Consider the following 23082-nt stretch of genomic DNA (forward strand, 5'->3'; position numbering starts at 1 on the left):
GCTATCAAAAACAAACTTCTACAAAAAGCACACGGGTGCCCCCTTAACAGTGTCGAGCGGTATACGTGAAAGATCCCAGCATTAGCGGTTGCACTTTACTGGCCACATCGCCCTTTCGAATACACAACTGACCAGATTTCGAGGCAGGGATCGCGTACTCTCCTCTCCTCTTTCCAAATATCTACTCCATCAATTGGACTCCTAGCTAGCGCTAATTTGTATAGCGTAATTTAGTGATATTGCAGCAAATCGAAGAGGGCAAAAAAGGTAATTAACGATAGGACGTAATTAGAAGAAAAAAAGACTCATTTGGTCGCTTTGTTGACCGGCAAAACTAAGGTCGGCCCTAGTGTGCCTAGATTTGAGAGTGTTTGCAACTGCTGGTATGTAGTCACGGGACTCATGGGCCGCGTTTGCCCGCAAATAACGTGACCCCTGATCGAGCGGTTTGAAAACACTCTGAAATCCAGGCACCCTAATCGGCCCTCTTCGAAGGGGCGCCCTCTCTCGGCAGCCGACGCCGCCCTTCCGTCGGCGCCTCGTGCCGGCGGCGGCCGTCGTCGTCTGCGTCGACGGCAGCGCCGCTCGCTCGTCGCGTGGGCGGCGCAAACTTAATTTGATGCGACGTTTTGGGGCGCTAATCGAGTGACGGGCAATCGGATTAGCGCGTCGGTCGGTTAGCGCGGGGAGCGGCGTGAGTCAGAGAGCGGACCTGAATGCGGTCCTCGGGGAGGTCCGTCTTCAGCGAAAGCATCTCCCGCGCGTACACGTCCGGGTAGTGGGCCTCCTTGAACGCCTTCTCCAGCTCTTCCAGCTGGAAGCTCGTGAAGATGGTCCTGGGGAAGAAGGAGGGAGGGGATGTCGGCTCCGACTTCACGAGAAGGAGGCCGGCAGCTGCGCGGAATGGCATGCGCATACGGTTGACTCTTGTGCCCGAGTCCCACTAGAGCGACGAACAGAAACGACCGACACCGCGACAAACCTCAAGCGCGTGCAAGTATGCACGCGATGGCGCCTTTGGCAGGGTTGTAGCCTCTCGGTACTTCTGAAGTAAGCACCAGTGACTGCAAGCCTGCCGAAGCTTCCTTCGCGTGCATGCTGCGAACATGTAAAGCTGGTCGGTGTCGCTTGTTTCTGTTTGTCGCTCTAGTGGAACTGGAGGAACAGATGCCCAGGGTCCCGCTTAGCCCCTGTGAACTTGAGTTATGTTCATAGGTGCCGCGGTGTCAGGTGAGAACGCGAGGTCACGCTAGATAGTCACGTCAGGGGGCGAACCAAAGATTCCTCACTAAACTTAACAGGAAAAAAGAAAGTTTCCATTAAACTTAGGGAAAAACAACTTCCTCGTTATATTGCGCAGAAACAAACTTATCCGCTAAATTTAGCGGGAACAATATGCATGCGCAATTTGGGATGTTACATCTGTCTGTGACGTTTGATTTGTTCGTGACGTCACATATCGTCCGTGATATTACATTTCTTTGGGAAATCCTCCTGAGCCAAAAAACAAACAAACTAACAAAATGTAGTATACTAAAAAAAAATAAAAAAAAAACAACAAAACAGAAGAGCTCTTGCGCATGAGCGCTGCACACAAACCTCCCGTGGAAAAACATGGTTGTCCGTAAACAATAAGGTAATTGAAGAACTCACTAGGTATCGTTCTGAAGCGTTGATTCACTACGACCGTTTCTTCTTTTTTTTTTTTCTGGGGGGCGCATTCGTACCACGCGCCTTCCTGACACTCTCAAACTTCGAAGCTTTATCGGAACCAGATTTTTTTTTTGTTGGAAATGAGTTACTTTTTTTTTGTTAACGTGAAATTAAAGGCATTATAAAATTATGTTTCCACTTCTTTCTCCTTAGCTTTTCTCCTCAACTCAAAACCAAAATGAGAAACCTCGTGGTCGGGACGTATGGTATTTCACCGGATGCAATTACACCAAGCTTCCACAGTGCCTTTGTAAGTACACCGCGGAACTTGCCTTTCGCAAGTGGTGGTAAGTACCATCACGGCACTCATTGGCCCAGAACGCGAATTCAAATATTTGTCTTCGGATTGATTGTTAACGAATGCATACGTCCGAGTGACGCAGTGCTCGTGTCCAATGCGTGAGCTGGATTCGGGTAACGCCCTTGGGCACCGCAGATGCATCACTGTGAAAAGGCAGAGAGCTTTCGAAGGAAAGGAGGTAACAAATAGTCCACTATATCTTCAAAGTTTTTGTACCAAAAAGCAGGCTTTTCGCTTTATACTTTCGTGTACCTGTTTTCTTTTAATGCGAAACGTTTTTAGGTTACGTTTTAAGATTAAGTGAAGTAGCAAAAAACGTTAACGCGAGTTAGTGGAGTTAGTACCACTAACTCCACTAAATATAACTTTAACTCTAACTAACTCTAATTAAATCTAAATAACACTAACTTGCCACTAACACCACTAAGCACTTGGTTTAGTATTAGTGGTTTAGCACCACTAGCGCTTAACCAATAACGTTTCACGTAGCAACACAACTGCGGGACAATGTGCGAGAATGTTTTTCTTCTGGCACGCTAAACAACATGCACTTAGTAAAATCGCAATCAAAAATAATTTATTTGAGCCCAAAAATAGTTTCATGTTTGCTTTAAGATGCACTTCTTGAAAACGTGCTTTTCATACTATTTCTGCTCCAGACAAGACGATAAGAGTGACCGTCAACCTATTTTCGTCTCCCAAACGAATGACCCGAGCAGCGTCTTTGAGGTGGCTTTCGGAACAGCAATCGAACTTTTGTCAGCAGGATGAGCATGGGTTTGTGCGTGCACGCAATACCGCGCGTAGTTTTGAATACAGCGTGAGCGGCGGGCCCGGTCAAGCACAGCCACGTCGACTTTCTCAGGAACGCACTCCGCGTCTTCAAGTTCCCGGAAGGAGTTTTGATTACCGGTTTACAATTTTTGACCCCTGAAGACTGTGACTTTACTCCCTTGGAAGGATGGTAGCCTCGCGTGGGCCGTTTGTGTTCCTATTAGATGGGAGGAAATAGATTTTGCTTCGGTTTTCGTGACGCTGCGTTTCTCCCGTGTTTCTTGGGGTAGGCTTTGCCACAATCATCTGTGTGAAAGGCAGAGCACGCTTTACAGGCAAACCGAGATGGGCTGTATACACTCCGTGCAGGAACTATAGGGGGCGCTTTGAAAAACGCGCGCAGCGCCGCTAGCGGAGGAGCTGGCGTTCGACTGTGAGGCGCGTTCAGCAGCCTGCGGCGCCTTTTCGCATGCCAAGCTGTGGCGGCGGAAGCGCGCACGGACGGAACTTTTGCTTTTTGAGCCGATAAGTTGAGGGTGACGTTGCATGAGGGGAGAGGCAGAAGGGAATTTAGCTGTTCTCCACTTCTTATATATTGAGTTTGAGTCGTTATTAGGGGTAATTTCTCTAGTTGGGGCCGAAAAAGAAGTTGGAGCAATTTTCCGAAAAACAAGACGGCCGCCACCTTAATTGCTGTGAGTGGGAAATTTATTTCGCTCGTCGCTGTAAACCTAGGACTGCTGGAACGATGATATTTGGAGGCGAGTGAGTTGTTCACTAAGTTTGTGCACGAAGAGTGCCAAGTTTCTTGAAGACAGCAGGTGTGAAAGTTAGGTTTCTAACGAATAAAGACATAAAGCCAATATTGGACCCAAAACGTTGTGTTATAACCGGGCTGTGCAAAGTGCAGATTTGGGCACACAGATGCTTGGACTTGACAGTAACATGACACAGCACTTATTATACAAAAAACAAAAGGTGCCATAGGGAAACCAAGTGAAAATTTGGTTTGGGCGGCGTAACTCAATGGGAACCGGTTTTGACCATGAAAAGGCTGTCAAGACAATACCACTGGTCGGGGGAGGTGGAGACTTTAGAGGTAGGAAGGGACTAGTGGACTGTACTTCCGATTGAAACAACTTTACAAAAGGTGGTTCCAAAGCCGTGAAAACAAAGTTGTCGGCCAGAACATGGTTTGGCCGCCAAGGGCTTTTGCGGTCAGCTGTTGTGTAATAACCTGTTGTGCGAGGTGCTGATTTTCGGCGCACAGGTACTTTGACATGACCGTCACTTGGCACAACACTTATTATAACAAAAAGAGTTGGCATAGCGAAACCAGGTGGAAATTTAGTTTGGGCGGCGTAACTAAATGGGAACTGGCTTTGACCGTCAAAGGCTGTCAGATAATACCACTCATCGTGGGAGGTGCAGACTTTACAGGTAGGAAGGGACCAGTGGGCGGTACTTCCAGTTCGAACCACTTTGCAATAGGTGGCTCTAAAGCCGCGAAAAAAAAAAATGTTGTCTACAGAACTCGGGGTGTCAGCGTTTCCACATCCAAAAGATAGCCACCACGTAAACTTCCATACTTAAACGTCGATTCTTCAGTGATTCCGAGTTTCATTGTTTTTTTTTTTAGATTTATATTTGTCACTTTTTTTACCGTTCGAATCTTTCTTCATGAAGTACAGATTGCGTGCCATACTTGTCCGGAAATATCATCGACACGTACGATGGGGACGAAACTTCTTCGGAAGGCATTCCTCCAACGAAATTGGCACTGCATACCCGCGAGTGTGGGATGGCATTTCAGTTCGTCCCATCGACGCTGACAAATGTAGGCGTTACTGGTACGAAAACAAACGCAGAGCGCAAAGCGGCAGTGTAGAATATGTCAGCCGTGCCGACTCAGTGGCAGACATGATCGGGAGACCAAATTTCTCGCGTCGTACGGCACGGCTCCATCGTTGTCGCTGTCCCACAAAACATCGGCGAGGTGAAAAACTGTGAAACTTTGTCTCCACGAGATACGACGCATAACTTTTGAAGCACTTAATGACGCAGCACAGGCAGTACTTCCTGCTGTGAACCCAGCGCAACCGCACCACTCCGACTTCAATGCGTGCCAACGTACGTGGCGTGGTTTCGGTTTCGTTTTCTCTGGGGTTCTCACTGCCTACCTTCGGTACCGGCCGCGCGGCGGCGCGCCAGTCGCGTCGCACGGAGTGTATATTGTCGTCAAAGAATTTAATTTCTCATTTCGGTGTCGGAAAACGTTGAAACTGAAATCTGGTTCAGATTCACACAGCTCCGTTTACTTCCGTTAGGTTACGTTACGGAAACTTACGCCTGCTAACGACAAGAATCACCAGGCCATCTGTACTTCGTATGAAGTATGGCAACCAGTTTAAAGGAGCGGTGCAACGATATTCAATTGGAATGTTTTTCACTCTGCACGAGCTTACTGGCACACCTGGGACTCAAGGATACTCACACGCAACGCCACTGGCCGGAAACTCCTTTGTTGCGGTGTAATTTCAAGGACAAAAGCGATTATTTTCGTTCAATCTCTTCTTTGAAAAATTTGATGACGTAACGTGGGGATCGCAGTACACCCAAGTGACGATATTTGAATGCGGTTCATAGATTGGACCCGAGCATTGCGTGGGCACTCGACTTGGGCTCGTGATAATTGCTAGCTCGAGAATCATTCGGGTAGTGGCCCGTGTCCAATCGCTGCAACGACGACAACAGCCGAGCCATAACAATGTCTGGAACTCAGCGCGTGTCCTGCGCTTTGCCAACCCCAGCGCGTGGCTATGATCAACACTGGCGGCATATAATCGGCTCCAGATCACGTGGCCGCTTGTTCTGGCTGCGAGTTGAGGGGGTGAACCTGCTCGTTTTTCTTTAATTTTTGTCTGGGACTTCTATCGCGTGGGGTGAAGAACGAACGTGTGTTTCATAGGTCATTAACGTTAGGGATCCGTTTTAAGCGGTATTTGCGCAAAGTACAAAAGTTGTTGCATCGCTCCTTTAAGTAGCGACTCTACACGCGACATTCGTAGGGATAGAATGTCACGGAGATTCATTGCGTAATGTAACAAAACGTAAGGAAACACGCCTGCGTGAATGGTTATTTAGTGTTAATAATAAAACCCAAAACAGCTCGATTAGTAAGAAAAGAGCAGCCGCTGTTAAAATGTCTAGTTGGGGCAGGTGCTTCCGCTGGCTGCTGCCTTTACTTCGCAAACGCCGAGTCTAGGTCCAGTCGAACGTTTCGTCTTTCTCTGTCGTGCATTTTGTGACGTCACAGACTGAATAACTGCGGCGTTTGGATGCACACGCGCTGGACAAAGAGTTTTAAAGCGTGCCGAGAGTGAGCTTCAACGAAATATCTTAGACGATGTCGCAGTAAGTCGGTGTCAGTGGTTGAACCGGCGAACGACGCCATTCCGCCATTTGTGTAAAGTGTCCACAACGCATGCCAGCGTTGTGAAACGAGCCGGGGAAAATTATCGCCTGCGTATGGAAAGACCAAACTTTCGCAGAATATGTACTTGGGGGATAAATTTTATTTGGTGAAAATGCAAGGTGTAGCTCCCTTCCTGTGAAAAATGAAACCAGCAAACTTGTCAAGGCTGACGGCGGACGTGTATGGAGGCGACCGAGTTAACGGTGTTTGTAACTTGTGGCGCCATCTGTCGATAGGCGCCACAAGTTATTATTCTAAACTCGCTCGTTTCCCACAACATTTTTTTTTTCAAAAAGAGGTGCACACGCATTCTCTCATTTGCGTCACTCAACAGGTTGCATTTCTTCCTGTTAACTGTTGCAAACCGCGAAAGCGCCCTTTCGTCGTTCAGATGTGAAACTGGGAGAGGCATGGCGTTCAAAGCCGAGCCTAACAAGCACAGTAGGGCGGATGAGTGACACTTGTTATAAGCGACCAAATTGACTGCCTCGTTAATAAGCAGGGTTCAGTGTTTTCAATCTAGACTGGTGAAGCCTGAAACCGAATATATTTGAATATTAAAAAAAAGAACTGACCAAGAAAATTCTTTGTTGCGATGTAATTTCAAGGAGAAGAGCGAGCGTTTTCTTTCTATCTCTCTCACGAAACTTTATGACGTAACTGAGGAAGGGACGAGGGGTGGGGCAGTGTCGGTAAAGTACCCCCCCCCCCCCCCCCCCCCCCTCCAGTAATGATATTTTAATGCGGCCGAAAGATTGACCCAAGCAACGCTTTTGAGCACTCGATTTGGGCTCGTGATAACCAATAGCTCGAAGAGTATTCGAGTAGTGGCTCCTGTCAAATCGCTGCAATGGCGACAATAGCCGTGCGATAACAATGTCGAACTCAGAGCGTGTCCTATGCTTTTGCCAACCCCAGCGCTTGGCTATGATCAACATTGACGGCATATAATCGGCTCCAGATCACGTGGCCGCTTGTTCTGGCTGCGGGTTGAGGAAATGACACTTCTCGTTTTTTTTGTTTGTTTGTTTCTGCGACTTTTATTCTGTGTGGCGAAAAAGGAACACGTGTTTCCTAAGTCATTAACGTCAGGGATTTGTTTTAAGCGGTATTTGCGCAAAGTAAAAAAAAAAAAAAAAAAACGAAAGACGTTTACAATTCTTTGTTATGCCGCAATAGAGCCCAGCTCTTGAGGAGAAGGAGGGGAGGGGAGAGTATACCCGTGTGACGTCACGTGCAACGTCACTTAGAGCCCTCGTGACGTCACACGTGACGTCACGTGTAACGTCTCGGGGTTACGCCGACAGCGACGGCGATGGTGCTGCCGCTCAACCTGAAAACGGACGCCTAAAAGCTGCACTCTAAAACTCGTTATTATGAAATTGTTACGAAATTATGAAATTATTATGATATAAATATGAAATTTCAGTTCATACTCAAATAAACACGAATCCCGCAATATTTTACGAAACATATTTATTTAAGCAAACAAATTACAATTTGAGACACCAGCAGTTTTCAAAACCTAAAATAAGGACTAATTACGGTACACAAAAAGTATCCTACCAGATCCCCGATCTTCTTAACAGAAATTATTGTGTATTCGAATTAGCCCAGACAATAGCGTCCATGTTTCTCTTCAAAAAATACCTTACGGTATACTTCAATGTGCCTAGTGTGTATTCCTAGTATAGTTCACATCAAAATAGATTGTACATTTTTTGTGTCTCATATTTTTATCTTCTCAGATATTGTTTTATTCTTGATTTATGCTTTTTTTTTATTCATTTCCTGTGCCGTTCTGCTGAGTGCTGTAACGGGGGTTGGGACATAGTCAGGTGATTCGTTTTCGCCTTTTGTCCCAATCTCCCTGACGATTGTGTCAAAAATAAAATAAACAAACAAACAAAATTATTAAGAAAAATATGAAAAAAAAATTAAAAATACGAAAGCGGGATATAGCAACGGGTCTAAAAACATTTTATTACGCGGGCAGAATATTACACCGCTAAATAATCACTATAAAATGGCACGAGGAGCTCGTATAAGACGCCTACAGAAAAATGTTATTGTTTTAAGTCGAAAACATTGAGCCACGAAATTATTGCCGTAGGACTGCATTTTATACAAAAATTACTTCCACAAAATGGCGAAACACAGCGATTAGACACAGCAAAACGTACCACAGTAAACACCAGGTAGACGTAGCCAACGCGGACACGGCCAGACAAGTGACACAATCAAGGAAGCGATATGTTAGCGAATGCAGTTCCTGAATTCTTGCAATATACCCGGCAACATGCCAAGATTAATGTAATTTCGATCAAATGAAATAATGGGGTCGTCAAATCAGCTCACGACGCTCAAGACCGCGAGCCGACTAAATCTCATATTTTTTAATGAAAATATATTAACTTTTCCGTGTTTCGGGAATACTAAACGTGCTATTTTCAGTGGACCAATCCACTTTTTTTTATGGGCTCGAGCTGCCTTAAAACAAAATATAATTATTTATTCTGTTCATTAATACGATTACTTTCATACAGCTAGGATTGTAGTATAAACGCGGTAAGGTTAATACAATAACATTCGTATAAATAAACACATCAGCTCGAACAACATACTTTGAATAATTGCACATAAACTTGTTCACCTTCCAGTGAAAACTTGAATGTTACCACGTATTATTTACAAATGTCGGCGCAATTGCACATGTATAACGGATCGAATTTTATGCAAACGTTATAGATCTGCTCAGCCAGTTATCTACCGGAGCCGCGCCCCTGCTTTATTTTTTAAATAGACAGACATCGTACAGGTGTGCGGCTGTGTAATCACAACAACGTGGAACACGCTAAACACATCAAGTGCGATACCGCACTGGATAAGTTACCCCTCCACAACGTCGAGCCATGCCAACGAATCTCAAAGGCAGATTTGCCCTCTTTCTTGCTTTGTAAACGTTCACGAAGCCCAATTTGATTTTTCACTATTAAAAACGAAAGTGAAAAAAAAAAAATACAGGAAAATTACGAAAGGCTTTTACGAGGATATACGTTTTTAAGAATTACAGGGGCTTTCCTCTGATGAAGGATCTTTTAAAGGGGGAAATACTATTGAGCGCCAGGGTATGTACATATCCTGGTGTATATATATATATATATATATATATATATATATATATATATATATATATATATATATATATATACCAAATCGGTTTCGAAACCTGTAAAACAAATATCCCAGGATATCTATTTGTCCGGCGAGTCAACATTGTGCGAAATTTATTCTGAAAGCCGTTTTAGCCATGAGGCCTTGGTACCTTCATGTTATCAGTCGAGGCACTGCAAGATTCTTCGAAGTCGCGTCAAACTTTCTTTGGGAGAACAACATCATCTGACAGATCGTCCCTCGGGCGAACTGCTTGATTATGTTATTTATTTTCCGCCTGCTACATTTCTCACAAAGGCCTGAGTAGGTTCTCGTAGCGGTAGATCGTTACAGAAAATCAGATAATGTGCAATGGATGGAAAATCGGGCAGCAGCAGCATGCAGTAGAGTACTAGTGACCGCTATCATTGCAATACCAGATGATTCCAGCACACGCGGCGACGCGGAAAAAGGTGCGCGGTTTTTGGCAGAAGATTTCATCAGATTCGATGATTGCGCCATCTACTTCCTTCCTGCATCTATGAATTGAATCTTTCCAGGCAATGAGCAGACCTCCCCCTTTAGCCACCCTAGTAATGCTTTACAATTGGTGAAACAGGCCGTAGGCAAAAGGAGACATGTAAAATAAAAAGCCACACAAAGAAAACATAAGTAAGCGTTTTGCAAAACTAACCTTTCTTTGGGCTTTCTTTGGCCTGTATCTTAGTAAGAATACTAGAGGGTAGTTTGTGCAAAACTGTCGGTACGTAATAATTACCTCTTTTTCCAATTCTTGTCGAGCATCGAGCTATCCGGTAACGCTTTTTAAGTCTAAGAATACGGAAAGGTGCACAAAGAAATTTAAACTGATTATACCCAAAAAATTTTCATGAACAATTGTTTGTATCAATAGCGAGTTAAAATCAGGAAAATATAATGCTTTAAGTACGTCAATGTCCTTTCTAAGGCACAAATCATAGGAACTGAAATAATACTTAACAAACAAGCGAGCTGGTGATGATTCATGGTAATAAAACCCGAGACTCAGGAACACAGACGTTGTGTTGTGTTCGTCCCCTTCTGTGTTCCTGAGTCTCGGGTTTTATTACCACGACACATAGGAACTTGTTCTTTTTTTTTTTTTTTACCAAAGAAACGCAAAATAGACTTTATTTAAAATTGTCAACTGAGAGCACAGTGACCATGCAGGGTAATGCGGTAGCGGAGGACACTGTAGACTAGAGCATGTACAACAATTTTTCGAGCTGATTGGGATATAAAGTATCTGGTGTTGTACAGCAGACACGACACTGCGCGAATTTTCTTACGTACATGAGCAACATGAGAGCTCCAGGCTAGGTTCGTGTCAAAAAATAATTTACGATATTTTACAGATGATGTATATTGTAAAGGCTTATGTGCGAAATGATATATATATCCCGGCATATGTAACCGTAAAGAATAGGTCACATCAAATTTTCTCTAAAGGGTGGCATAATCATACAAGTTGCGTTTTCGATGCATTAACGTTATTTAAATTAGCTTCAAACCAGTCCATAGTTTTAATTGCAGCAATTTGTAAAGGTGAGATGGCATCTGAATTATTGGACGCTCTCTATAAAATAACGGTGTCGTCAGCATATTTAAATATTAAATATTCATATGTTGGTACAACAGTGGAGTGGTCATTGACATAAATATTATATAATGATGTACTTAACACCGAGCCTTGGGGAACACCAGCTTTGATTGAAAAGAAAGCACTTTGACACCCTCCAATTGAAATACAATGACGCCTATCACCTAGAAAGATTTCCAGAAACTGTAGACAAGGACCTAGAAAGCCTGATTTTGAAAGCTTTGTTAACAAAATGCTGTAGAAAACACTATCAAATGCCTTGCACACAGCAAGGAACAATGAGTTGGCAACCTGATTTCGTTTAAAAGATAAATTGGCCATGTCAGAAAAGTCCTCGAGAAGCATCTGGGTACCTCAGCCATGTGTGAATCGGTAGTGATAAGTAGATGTGTTTATCTAAAAAAACGATTCATAAGTATCCAAAATGCTTTTCCCGTATTTTAGCAAAACAGGGCAGAATGGAAATAGGTCAATAGTTTTTTGCATCATTGCGCCTGACTTCCTTGAAAAGTGGAGTCACCAACGCTGTTTTCATTGCTAACGAAATGACACAATTAGATATCAGGTGATTAAAATTTAAAACAAAGAATTAAAGACGTTTACGAATTTCAATAACGCGAAACTAGAACGTAGCTCTTGAGGAGGGGAGGGTACAGCTGGCAGGATGTGCCCCTCCTCGTCGTTGCCCTCTCCTCCTCTGCTCTTCGTCCTTCCCTCCTTTCTCCTCGTCCTCTCCTCCACCTCCTCCTCCTCTTCGCTTGACGTCATTCTCCCGCTAAATTTAGCGGGAAATTAAATTGCCGTTGAGGTCACGTGACGTCGATTTTCCCGCTAAATCTAGCGGAGAAACTAAATTTGTTCATAGGCGACGTGACACCAAGTCATGTGACGTCATTTTTCCCGCTAAATTTAGCGGGAAAACTGAATTAGTGTTGAGGTCAAGTGACGTCAATTTTCCAACTAAATTTAGCGGGGACTTGAATTGCTGTTGAGTTCACGTGACTTAAATTTCCCCGCTACATTTAGCGCGGTTACGCCGACGCCGATGGCGACACCGACGCCGACGACGACGACGCGAAACCCGGAAACGGGCGCCTAAGACCTGCGCTCTACAGCATCCTTAATCACGTCAAATATTCTGCGCACTTCATTAACTACAATGCCGTCGATAGCTGAACTTTTGTTGGTAAGCTTAAGGATAAAAAGGATCGACCTATGCGCTTTTTCGGAGAGAAGATAAAGATAAGCTTAGTCAAAGACAATAATGGCTGAAAGAACACGAATATGGGTGTTGTTTTGCAATAGAAATATTTTAAATTATTGCAATCATTCTGTCCATCAGTACATAATTGTGAGAAGGTAGTTGTAATTTTAGTGGATTTCTTCCTACCATAAAGTTTAATAATAAGCAATCTAGTTTTTTTATTGTTGTCAGGACAAGAGTTTTTACAATTGTTTTGAAAGTGCATTCATTCTGCCTGACGAATGATGACATTAACCTTGTTTCTATATTTTCTAAAATTACAACCGTAGCATAGTGTTCCTGAGAGTGCGTTTCGACTGAACCAGGAGGCCTTTTTCTTTAATGGCTGCCAAGATTTCTGTAGACATCGATTTCTGGTCTATATTACGCTGCTTTTTTTACAATACGTATCGCAGCTTTTTTTAAAAAAAAGGTTGAACTGAACTACGAACTGTTCACAACCGTCAGCTGGAGATATAGTTAGAAGTAAATTATATTGGCAGTTGGCGGCCATTCTTGAGCTCGTCAGTAACCATCCATTTTGTGCGTCAGGTGACCGCGACGTTTTAGTCGTAACGTTTTTGTGGTTATGCGACCGTCGACTGAAACGTTGTGTGTCTGTTTCCCTTTGTTTCGTAGTCTTTTGCTTAACGCTTAGGTGCGCCATAACTTCAAACGATTTTCTAGCATGCCCTGTGGTGCTGCCGGATGGCAACCCTTTCTTATCCTGCTCGGAACGTTCCTTCTCTTATCATCTTGGCAAAATCTGCTCTGATGTCGCGGAAAATACGTTTATGAGCATAGGACCTAAAACACGCAAGAAATGGCGTTGCCGAACTTGTAGGGCTAAGAATGGCCGGGCGGCTTCGGTGTCGGACGTTGATACCTCTCAGTCTGTCTTAGCTAACTTCTTTGCCCCGTTTACCAGCATGAATGCGAACATCAATCAGCGCCTGCCTTTGAAAAAAATAACAACAAACAAACAAAGTGAATTCCCTTTTTTTTTATCCGGTAAGTCGTCTAGACTAACTCGAAATGAAGTCTACAAGATTGAGTTGAGGGTTACGGTTAATGAATTGAAGGAGTCGGTGGAATTCAACTCGGCCCAGTATGATACACCACTTAAGAAAACAAAGGCCAAGAGACTCGGGTTAAAGAATCAGGACGGGAATGTCTTAGCTCAGAACTACCGACTTGGAGAATGCTGGCCGTATCGTGCTACTACCGGCACAGTAGAACGAGACACAACAGAAAAGCCGCCTTCCAAACCTCGAAATCCACGAAATGCCGGTAACTTCCAACGAAATCCTGATGGATACCGTTGCTGACTTCGCAAACCAATTAAAATGGTCCTCGTTCCAACCTTCCCAAATCGTCTCTCTGCACCGATTACATGATCAGAAGTACAAGACACCCCCGACTTAATTAGATTTGTATCAGCTAACGTTCGTGGAACCTGGTTGAACCCATGAGGTAAACGGCGCACTCGAGTGCTTAACAAATCTGTACCGCAGCTGTATTTTATTAAGAACCTGACGCAGTTTAATCGTAATCTTCTCTGGCAAGCCAGAATTCGTGGCAAGGAAAAACACCTTAAATATGACTGGGTTCGCAATAAAAAGATCTTCTCTAAGCGAACAGATGAGGCCACGTCCGTCCGTATCAACTGTGAACAGGACATTGAAATAATAAACTAGAGCGATGACACTACAGTTCCTTGAGTGCCGCGACTTCCGTGTGTTCAAAAAAGAACTACAGTCATCTTATAGTAGTATTGTTACAGCTGTGCATGTGAACATACGCACCATAAGAAAAAAACTGGGATCAATGTTTGCTTCTTGTTGAGAAACGTGGTGACTGCGTCGATATTTATGTTTTAACGGAAACTAATATTCCGGAAACAGCGTTAAAACCGTTTACTATTAATGGTTTTAATGTTGTTTTTTTACTCGCCCCACGGGCAGTGAGGTTTGGATGGGTGTTTCCGTGCCTTTACACTTCAGTCATGCCGAGTTAATGGCGTCTGAGATTAAGAAATCTGATTTTATGGTGTCCTTATCGGCAGTATGTAGACCACCCTCGGGAAATATTGCTGCTTTTCTAGATGAACTTGGTGACTACTTCAATACGACATCGACAATAAACAATATCTGCATGCATCATTGGGGATTTAATTATTAACACCTTAAATGATAATGTTCCCTTAATATGTGACAATATGAACCTGCTTGCTAACTTTTGCATTGCAAATACTCTACTTGCTCCTACCGGAGAAGAATTTCCGAAGGACAAGCTTGTAACGTCACGTATTGTTAAGATAACAGTTAAGGCACCCGAGTTGCACTCATTCAAAGCGTTTGTGATCATCAGTAAGTTAGCTGACCACCATTTGATGGTGTTTGTATTTACTCTAATGAGCATGGGCATGCACCCATTAGCGAGTCAAGATTTGACAGCATTCATAAACGCTTTTCGTTAAACAATCTTCTTTCTTCCTATGATTGGGAGTCTTTCGAACGTGAGGAACACCCATCTTAAGTATATCCCGGAGTAGTTTCGTTTATTAAAACATTTAAATAATCTAGTACAGAAGCTGTTAAAGGAAAAAAGCGTAGATCGGAATGGATATGGATGAACGACAACGTTTTTGAGGCTATCAGAAATAAAGAACTTTCGTGGAAGCCTAGCCGACGTGCGCCAAGAAATGTGGAGTTGAGAGTTGGAATCAACGCCTCTCAGAATCGTGTAAATAAGGTAATACGTTCTGCTAAACTTAATTATTTCACACTCAAACTTTCGAACGCTTGCTTTAACTCTGGGGAAACGTGGTCCATAATTAATCAGCTTTGAGGAGTCGCTCAAAAAAGTGATCTGTTTGGAAAAGAGCTTTTGGTCCAATTTAGCCACTACAGCCAATACCTTCGTTCAGCATTTGGCCACGTCTATTTGTAATAGCACAGAGGACGATTTTTCAAATGCTTAGGGCACGAATAGAACCCCGTCATCTGCTTTTCTTCCTACGGTTTCACGGGCTGAGCTCCGTTATATTTTATTTATTTTTAAAAGAAACAAATCGACAGGAATTGATGATATAGCTACCATAGATCTCTGCAATAATTTCGATGCGCTGGCAGATGTTCTTGCAGCCATGATAAACGGATTCATACGTTCTGCTTGTTTTCCCAAAAAAAACAAAAAAACAAGAAGAAAACTCCAATTTTAGTATTTAATTGAAAAGGTGGCCGTCGTAATCTGCTGTCCTAATATCGACCCATTTCGATTCTGCCCCGCAGATCGCGAACTCTGGAAAAGCACCCTTTAGCTCCCATGACCAGTTTTCTTAATAAACATTGTACAGTACAGCTTTGTCCCGGGACGTGGCACGTCATCTTTACTAAGCGTGGTTTCGTACATCCTTCACTCGTCGTTTGATAACCTCTCCCGTGCCTGTGCTCTCTTTCTCAACGTGACGATAGCGTTTGATTCTGTTGACCGTAAAATATTTCTTAAGAAATTGTAACGTGTAGGATTCAGAGGTCTGTTTTATTATACCGTTCACAGTTGGTGTCCTTAGGAAGTGTTCAAAGTAACAGAGTCCCTCTCCATTCTGGAGTACCGCAGTGTTCTATTCTATCGTCTTTCTTATTTTATATTTAGGTAAACGACCTTCCGGCTGTTGTCAGTAGTAACATGCTGCAATATGCAGATGACACTCAGTTATTTACCAGTCACACAAGTATTGAAACCGCCATGCGTATGCTACAAACTCATGCTCTCGCAGTCATGGACTGGTTCAAAGATTATAGAATAAGTATGGAAATCCTCTAAAACTAAGCTCGTTTAGCAAGATAAAAAATCGCGCACAACGAGACAAGGACAAACGAGGAAGGAACACAGAACACAGACAGGCGTGTACTCACAGCTCTGGTACATTAGGTGAAAAAAGGAAAGATGAAGCAAGGTTTATACATGACAGGGGATACCGGCACTAGGGGAAATCTTTTTGCGCGATTTTTTATCATGTTCAACGTTTACCAACTCGCCCAGTTTACCCCTTCACCAAGTTCGTTTGTTTTCATAGCCCTTGGAAAAATTTCCATGCGTTCCCGCAGTTATTCATGCATGATTCTAACTGCGCTCCCTGTTGCTGCATTCCTATACAGTATGTTAAGTCTAGAAAGTATCTTGGTATATTTTTTAGAGCGCAGCTCTTAGGCGCCCGTTTCCGGGTTGAGCGGTGTCGGCGTCGGCGTCGGCGTCGGCGTCGCCGTCGCCGTCGGCGTTGGCGTAGCCGCGCGTTGCATTCCGAAACATTTTCTATAATGACGTCACACGTGACTTCACGTGTGACGTCACGGGGGTAAAATTTTTTCGCTGAATTTGGCGGGAAAATTGTTCGTTAAATTTGTCTGGACATTTTTTCGCTAAATTTAGCGGGACGTTTCCCAAAATGACGTCCCCCGTGAGGCCACGTGTGACGCCTCCCGTGAATTTTTATGTCACGTGTAATGGCACGTGTCACGTGTCGTGATGCGTGAAATTGACGTGTGACGTCTCGTGTGACGTCGCACGCCAATTTAACAAAAAAATTTACCCGCTGGTATTAGCGAAAACTTTTCCCCGCTACATTTAGCGTGAAATTTCACGCTAATATTAGCGGGAAAAGTTTCGCTAAATTTAGCAAAAAAAATTGTCAAAAATTTTCCGCTAATTTTTTGCTAAATTTAGCAACAATTTTGTTGAAAATTTTCAGCTGAATGAGAGGGAAGCAGGAAAGGAGGATGAGAGAGAGAGGAGAGAAAGGAGGAGGAGAGAGAGTGCCTCTTCTCCCCGTGCCCTCTTCCCCTCCTCCTCAAGAGCTGCGCTCCAATTCGGCATTACAGAGAATCGTAAACGTCTTTAAATTTTTTTATTTCGATTTATCATGGAATACGTACATGTCTTTTACTGCGAGGCGTCTCCGTAGTGTGTCATGCCATCTTCAAAATTTGAAAATGTTTCTTCCGTTTGAATCCAGGAAGTTGTTTGTGCATTCTTTAGCCTACAGTGTGCTCACTGCTCACATACGACATTTTTTTTATTTTTATTTGTTCCTTGCAATGGCACGCTAGAATCGATGGCGTTTCAGGAGGATGTTGAAAAGTGTGCAGTACAATTTATTGATCTGCTTTAGGGACAACTTGTTGGCCTCGGTTCAGCTACCTTGTATATTCACTCTTTCTACAAACTATAGTTCAGCACCCCTTTTGGTACAGTGATTTTAATATTCAAAGAATCGCAACACGCATCTCAAGGTGTAAAACTCGCAATGAAGTTCCACGAATATACAGTCGCTATGGGGAAAGCAGTGTGGCATTTTATATCCCAAGAATATTCAACGCGTTACCGAATTCTAAAATTCTTTCTAGATCGAGTCTTCACATTAAAAAAAAAAAAAAAAAGAAAAAGTGAAAAGACTTTTCAATGACAGAAATAAGGATTCAAAACTTTGAGAGCAAGTTAAAGGCTTCATGATACGATTTTCCTACTTCTTCCTCCTTAGCTTTAATCCTCAAATCATTGCGAATTGTGAAATCACCGTCACCGGTGCGACGACTCCTAGCTTCCACCATGCTTTTTGTGCACACCATAGAACGTCATTCCCCAGTAACGATAAGTTCCGTCTGGGCACTCATTGGCCACGAACGCGGATCCGAATATTTGTCGACGGATTGATTGTTGACGAGCGCATACGTCCGAGTGACGCAGTTCTCGTGTCCAATGCCTGAGCTGGGCTCTGCTGACGTCAGTTCGGCGCCGGTGACGCACTTTTGGAACCGACCTAGGATGTATCATAGTGAAAAGGCGGAGAGCTGTCGAAGGCAAGGAGGTACAAAATAGTCCGCTATATTTTCAAATGTTCGTACCGAAAAGCTGACTTTCACTTTCTACCCTCTTTCTTTTGGCCAACTAAACGATATGCGATTAGTAAAGTCCCAATTAAAAATAATTCATCCCAACCCAAAATTCGTTTCATGGGCCCTTTAATGATATTTGTCAGGAATCTGTTATTTTTATTGTGAAGAATGTGCTTTCACTACCAGGTCGCGTTACACAAGCCTTACTCTGCCTCGGCAGACCTGACATTTTGTATTGTTGATCTTGAATTTAAAAATAATATTAATATTATTTCAATCATGCTGCTCCACAAGTTTATTGAAGTGCATGTAATCGGCTATTGAAAATTTCTTCTTAGCGCCAACGCAAGTCAATGGTTTAGATGTCTGCGTTAATGAACAACAAACTAAAAAAAATATCAACGAGTGTAGTTTCAATAACTCACACTAAATTACTACACTTTTTGCTCGCACGTTTATATGATCAATGCTTTATACCACAAGCTGGTCAGATACAAGTTCCTCCCGTGTCGCCTTCTGAATTGTTGCTTCTAGACCTCAATTAAATGAAGTAAGGCACAATAATACATACAAACTCTCATATGAAAGGGAGGACAAAGCTAAATCAAGTTCGCCAGGAAATGCCCGTCCATTGCAACATGGTGGACGATAGATTAAGAAAATAACCGTGGATAACTAAAAAGTGCTTAAGTGCAACGCAACTACTTCCGCCCGGTGGAAGGAACATTTTATTTCGGTCACACACTAAATATATTTTATAAACACAACCATCTCCCCCCCCCCCTCTTCCCATAGGAAGAGTGGGGGGAGGGACCTGACAACCTGGTATATTACTGCGATAGCAGTTAGTGGGACACTTCGTGGGTTTCGCGCCGTCGATCGCGCTCCATATTGAAGCGGGTCATTCTTAGCACTCCGCCAAAAGATTCCCCATTGACGTCACGCCGCTGACGTCACGCCGCTCAACACGACTTTGACGTCACGCCTCGCATCGCATCACCTGTTACCTGGTGTCAGCTGACAGCAGGACGTGACACTGTCATGTCAAGTCACGATGCACACGGACACCACGCGACTTAATTACGTCAGGTGACGCCATGAGTCACGTGACACTGTGACGGCACATGAGAATACGTCGTCACGTAACGCCATGGTAGGAAAGGTAAACATAGGACTGCTGGTTGATAATGAAAACAATAAAAACAAAGCGTGTTCGCTTATCATCTCGGAAAGGATTTTGGGCGATAAAACGAATACAGCCAGGTGGGTGTTCGGCTGGCGAAAACGCGGGCGTGAAATTCGGTGGAGCAACACGCTTGAAACTTGAGTCCACAATCGTGGGAGTGTTCTTTAGGGACCAGAAGGAGGTTCTAGTTTGTGCCCAATAAATTGTGTAAAACGTTCAGGCAACCACACCGAAGACAGTGAACGGTTCATGCATACACACGCAGTTTCGCCGTTCCCTGGATTTGAAACATGGGTACGCGATTTTCGAAGTGTTCTTGAATTACCACGAGGCAATCCTAGTTTGTGTCTAATCAATTTTTTTAAACAGGGTCACGAAATGATTTCCACTTAATACGCCCTTAGTGGTTCCAAAACGATATATAATTTTCATCCGGTGTGTTACGCGGTTTAATACAAAACGCCTATGCGGACTTAATTGTGCGCGCTTGCATTTTGACCGTTCATTCAGCCCCTATTCTCCGAAACGACACCTCAGCGGCTCCGAAGTCACACCTCAGCTGTCGCTGTGTTTCACGTTATAGGTAGCGTAAGTGTTTACCAATTTTATACTCAGTAAGACAACCAGAAGCAATGCTAATTTAGGTACGCACCAAAGCGTCAAAATAAGAGCAGAAAGGGGAGATTAAAGCGAGGAAACGGTCCCAGTATTTCCGAGTGCTCCGGATATGAACATGAATAATACGAAAAGTATTACCTTTGGCACTTGTGAAAAGTTCTGTACTTCCGAAAACGAAACACATTTATGGAAGTCGCTATGGACGATGCTCAGGCGAACCTCTCTGGATCCAACATCCTTTTAGTTTATCAGTTTAGGATCGTGATTAGAGCTAATGAGCACTGGGGTTGCTTTATGTTGGCGCTTGCAAGGGTTTTGCCATTTCGATGCCAAAGATGTTGGCCATCGAAAATTACGAGAAAGACAAACATATTAAAAAAGAACTCCTTCAAACTACAAAAAAGAAAAAAAGGAGGTTTAAGACACTCATTTATTTTATTTTAATGAAATGAAACACGAGTCATGAGAACTTATACATTTCATATTAAAGGGGTCCATACCGTAGTCCGACCAACTCGCATATAGCGAGGCTGGGGTTGTTCGCGGAGGGGAATTCGGGTATTGCCACCTGGTGGAAGTTTACAACAATCCAAAGTGCGGATACTTCAACTTCCTCTACTGGTGCCAGCACGTGCAATGCCAAGCTTCTATGCACTATACAAATTGAAACATAACCGCGTGGGTAGCACGTACGCCTACCATAGCTTCCTCTATACTCACAAAGCCTGAAAGTTATACGACAGAGTTATAGGGCGCACGGTCGGAGATTTGGAGCGTGAGGATCTGGTAGCACAGAGCATTTCTCGGGGAAGATGGTATTCAGCGCAGAGGTTTTGCAGCGGCGAGGACGCGCGAGGAACGCGAGGAGCACGAGCGGACATTCCGTCGCTCGGGAGAAGTGTGTTTCGGCGTCTCGCCGCAGCGGGGCGCCCGTGACATGCCTCTCCTAGAGTGTCTTCATACACACGCGTCCTGTTGCTTGAGTGGAGACATCTCATTCATTTTTCCGCCCAATCGTTTTTTTATGCATCTCGAAGTGCGTGGAATCCAGTGTCACTCAGCTCGAGCGCGTAGCTTTGGCTATTGCCTAGACGCCATTTTACCGCCCAAGTCACGCACCGAGTGCGCGAAAGCTGTCACGCGCTGGCACATTCAGGGCAACAGTGGATGTTTTCAGGGGGGATCGGTGGCCGAGTGGTCTAGCGCACACCAGCTCGGAGCACGTGGAGCGAAAGCTCGCGCTGCAGAACCCAGGGATCCTGGGTTCGAGCCCCACCCCTGCCCGTTTCGATCTGGATGAGCATCGTACCGGCGTGCGGTCGTGTATCACTACTGCGTGATGCACGTTAAAGACCCCAGGCTAGCGGCTCTACCGCACTGGCTAAATTTCTCATCTACAGCTGGGGAGACTCGTCGCCCCTGTGAGGCAGACCAAGTTCTAGGCTGTATAAACACACACACAACCCAATTTTTTTTTGGATATTTTCACCCTGAGACAGACAGACATGTAGGCACCCTAGCCTCTCTTCTCATCCGTTGTTCTGTCGCTCTACCTTTTCACTTTCAGCGGCCGCGTCTCATGGCGATCTGCCAGGCTTTTCCAGTATAGAGTGCCAGGGTATGGCACTACCCAAAGTGAGAAAAACAGTAGCGCTACTAGCGAGCCTCTCACCGCGAATACGTAGACGCATTCTTAAGCCACGGTCCCACGGCTCAAATATCCTACCAAAGACACCGCGTCCGCTGCAAACACGATGACCTAATTGTTTGTGAACACGCCTGAAGCTGAAGCTTCTTCGAAGCACAGTCCACACGTGCTAAATCACAGTCCAATCAGCTCTCGCTCGCAATTGCAGCCAGCCATAAAGTGGGCGTGCATAACACACGAACACAGCAACGAACGCGCCCTCATACGCTTTTATAGAAAGGTCAATAGGCGCGTTCGAGAACTACGCCCTCTTAAGGTCAATCTAAAAACAATTCAAAATGACGTGTGCAAAGAAACACAGAAAAAAAAAACCCACGAAGTTAGCGAGTTTGTAACTGATATAATGCTCATTTCGACGAGACTGCGTACAATCGATAGACATGCCATTTTTCTGGCGCCTTTTGCGCACGCCACTTTTGTGGTATTTCTAGATTGACCGCAAGAGGGCGCAATTTTTGAAGGGGTCTATACATATGTATGCTCCGAACATGCGAGCAAGCAGTTTTTTTTTTATTTTTTTTTATTTTATGACTGACAGTGTGACAGACCGACATACAATCAAGGAACACGCCTCAGACAGTACGGAGTTTTGGGAAACCGTTTTTGGACATCCGATACGGGACGATGTGCCCTCCGGTACGGACTGCGCATGCGCAATCACAGAAGATTCGCGCATGCGCAGTTCGTACCGGAAGCCATATCGTACCTAATTAGATGTGTAAGAACGGTTACCTATAGACCCTCCCATTATCTGCAGACTCTGTTTAGTACGACGCGCTGGCAGTGTGACCGATGCTTTAGGACGGCCGTGCGGCATTTATTGGGAGTGAAACAAAAGTATAATTGAGGCACTCGTTCGGCAATGCCTATCGATTGCGTGGACCGATTATTTTGATAGATTCGAGGCGGTAACAAATTCGGAAGCTTCGAAGCACCAAGGGTGTTGTGGTAGAGGGCTCGTGACGGAATAAGGTCCCTTTGTGAAAAGACGATGTCCTCACCGATGTCTCCGCTTCTTCTTCTTCTTCCTCGCCATGGACCCTTCCTCGCAGAGATCGGCCCCGGGGTAACCTGGGAGAGCAGGGATTAGAGAATGAGTCTCGGACACGTCGGGATAACAGCGGAGAAGGGGTAACAAGGTTCAACCTGAAAATCGCCAGAGGCCGCTTGACCCGCTTCAAAAATCAGAGCCACCTAATGGCAGTCTTAAGAACTCTAATATTTCTGCTGTATCTGTGATGATACAAGAACAAGAGCACATATATAGATGCTTCGCAGTAGCTGTGCGTTGGCGCCGTTATCATAACCGACCTTCAGTTTTTGTTTCCTTTTATTCGGTTTAATGGCCAGTTAATGATTACCACAGCAGGACAGG

General features: G+C 44.3%; 1 protein-coding gene across 1 annotated transcript in view; it reads right to left on the bottom strand.

Annotated features, from left to right (window-relative positions):
• LOC8033440 (visual system homeobox 2-like) overlaps positions 1-22743 on the bottom strand; it is a 30288-nt gene extending 7545 nt beyond the window's left edge. The window contains exons 1-3 of the mRNA XM_040209962.1: positions 22709-22743; positions 1688-1708; positions 713-836 (exon numbers count right to left, since the gene is read on the bottom strand). Coding sequence (XP_040065896.1) covers positions 713-836; positions 1688-1708; positions 22709-22743 — 180 coding nt within the window. The remainder of the gene's footprint in view (positions 1-712; positions 837-1687; positions 1709-22708) is intronic.
• Between the last annotated feature and the right edge of the window lie 339 nt (positions 22744-23082).

Source organism: Ixodes scapularis, unplaced genomic scaffold, assembly GCF_016920785.2.
Source record: "Ixodes scapularis isolate PalLabHiFi unplaced genomic scaffold, ASM1692078v2 PGA_scaffold4__175_contigs__length_147842914, whole genome shotgun sequence".
NCBI lineage: Eukaryota > Metazoa > Arthropoda > Arachnida > Ixodida > Ixodidae > Ixodes > Ixodes scapularis.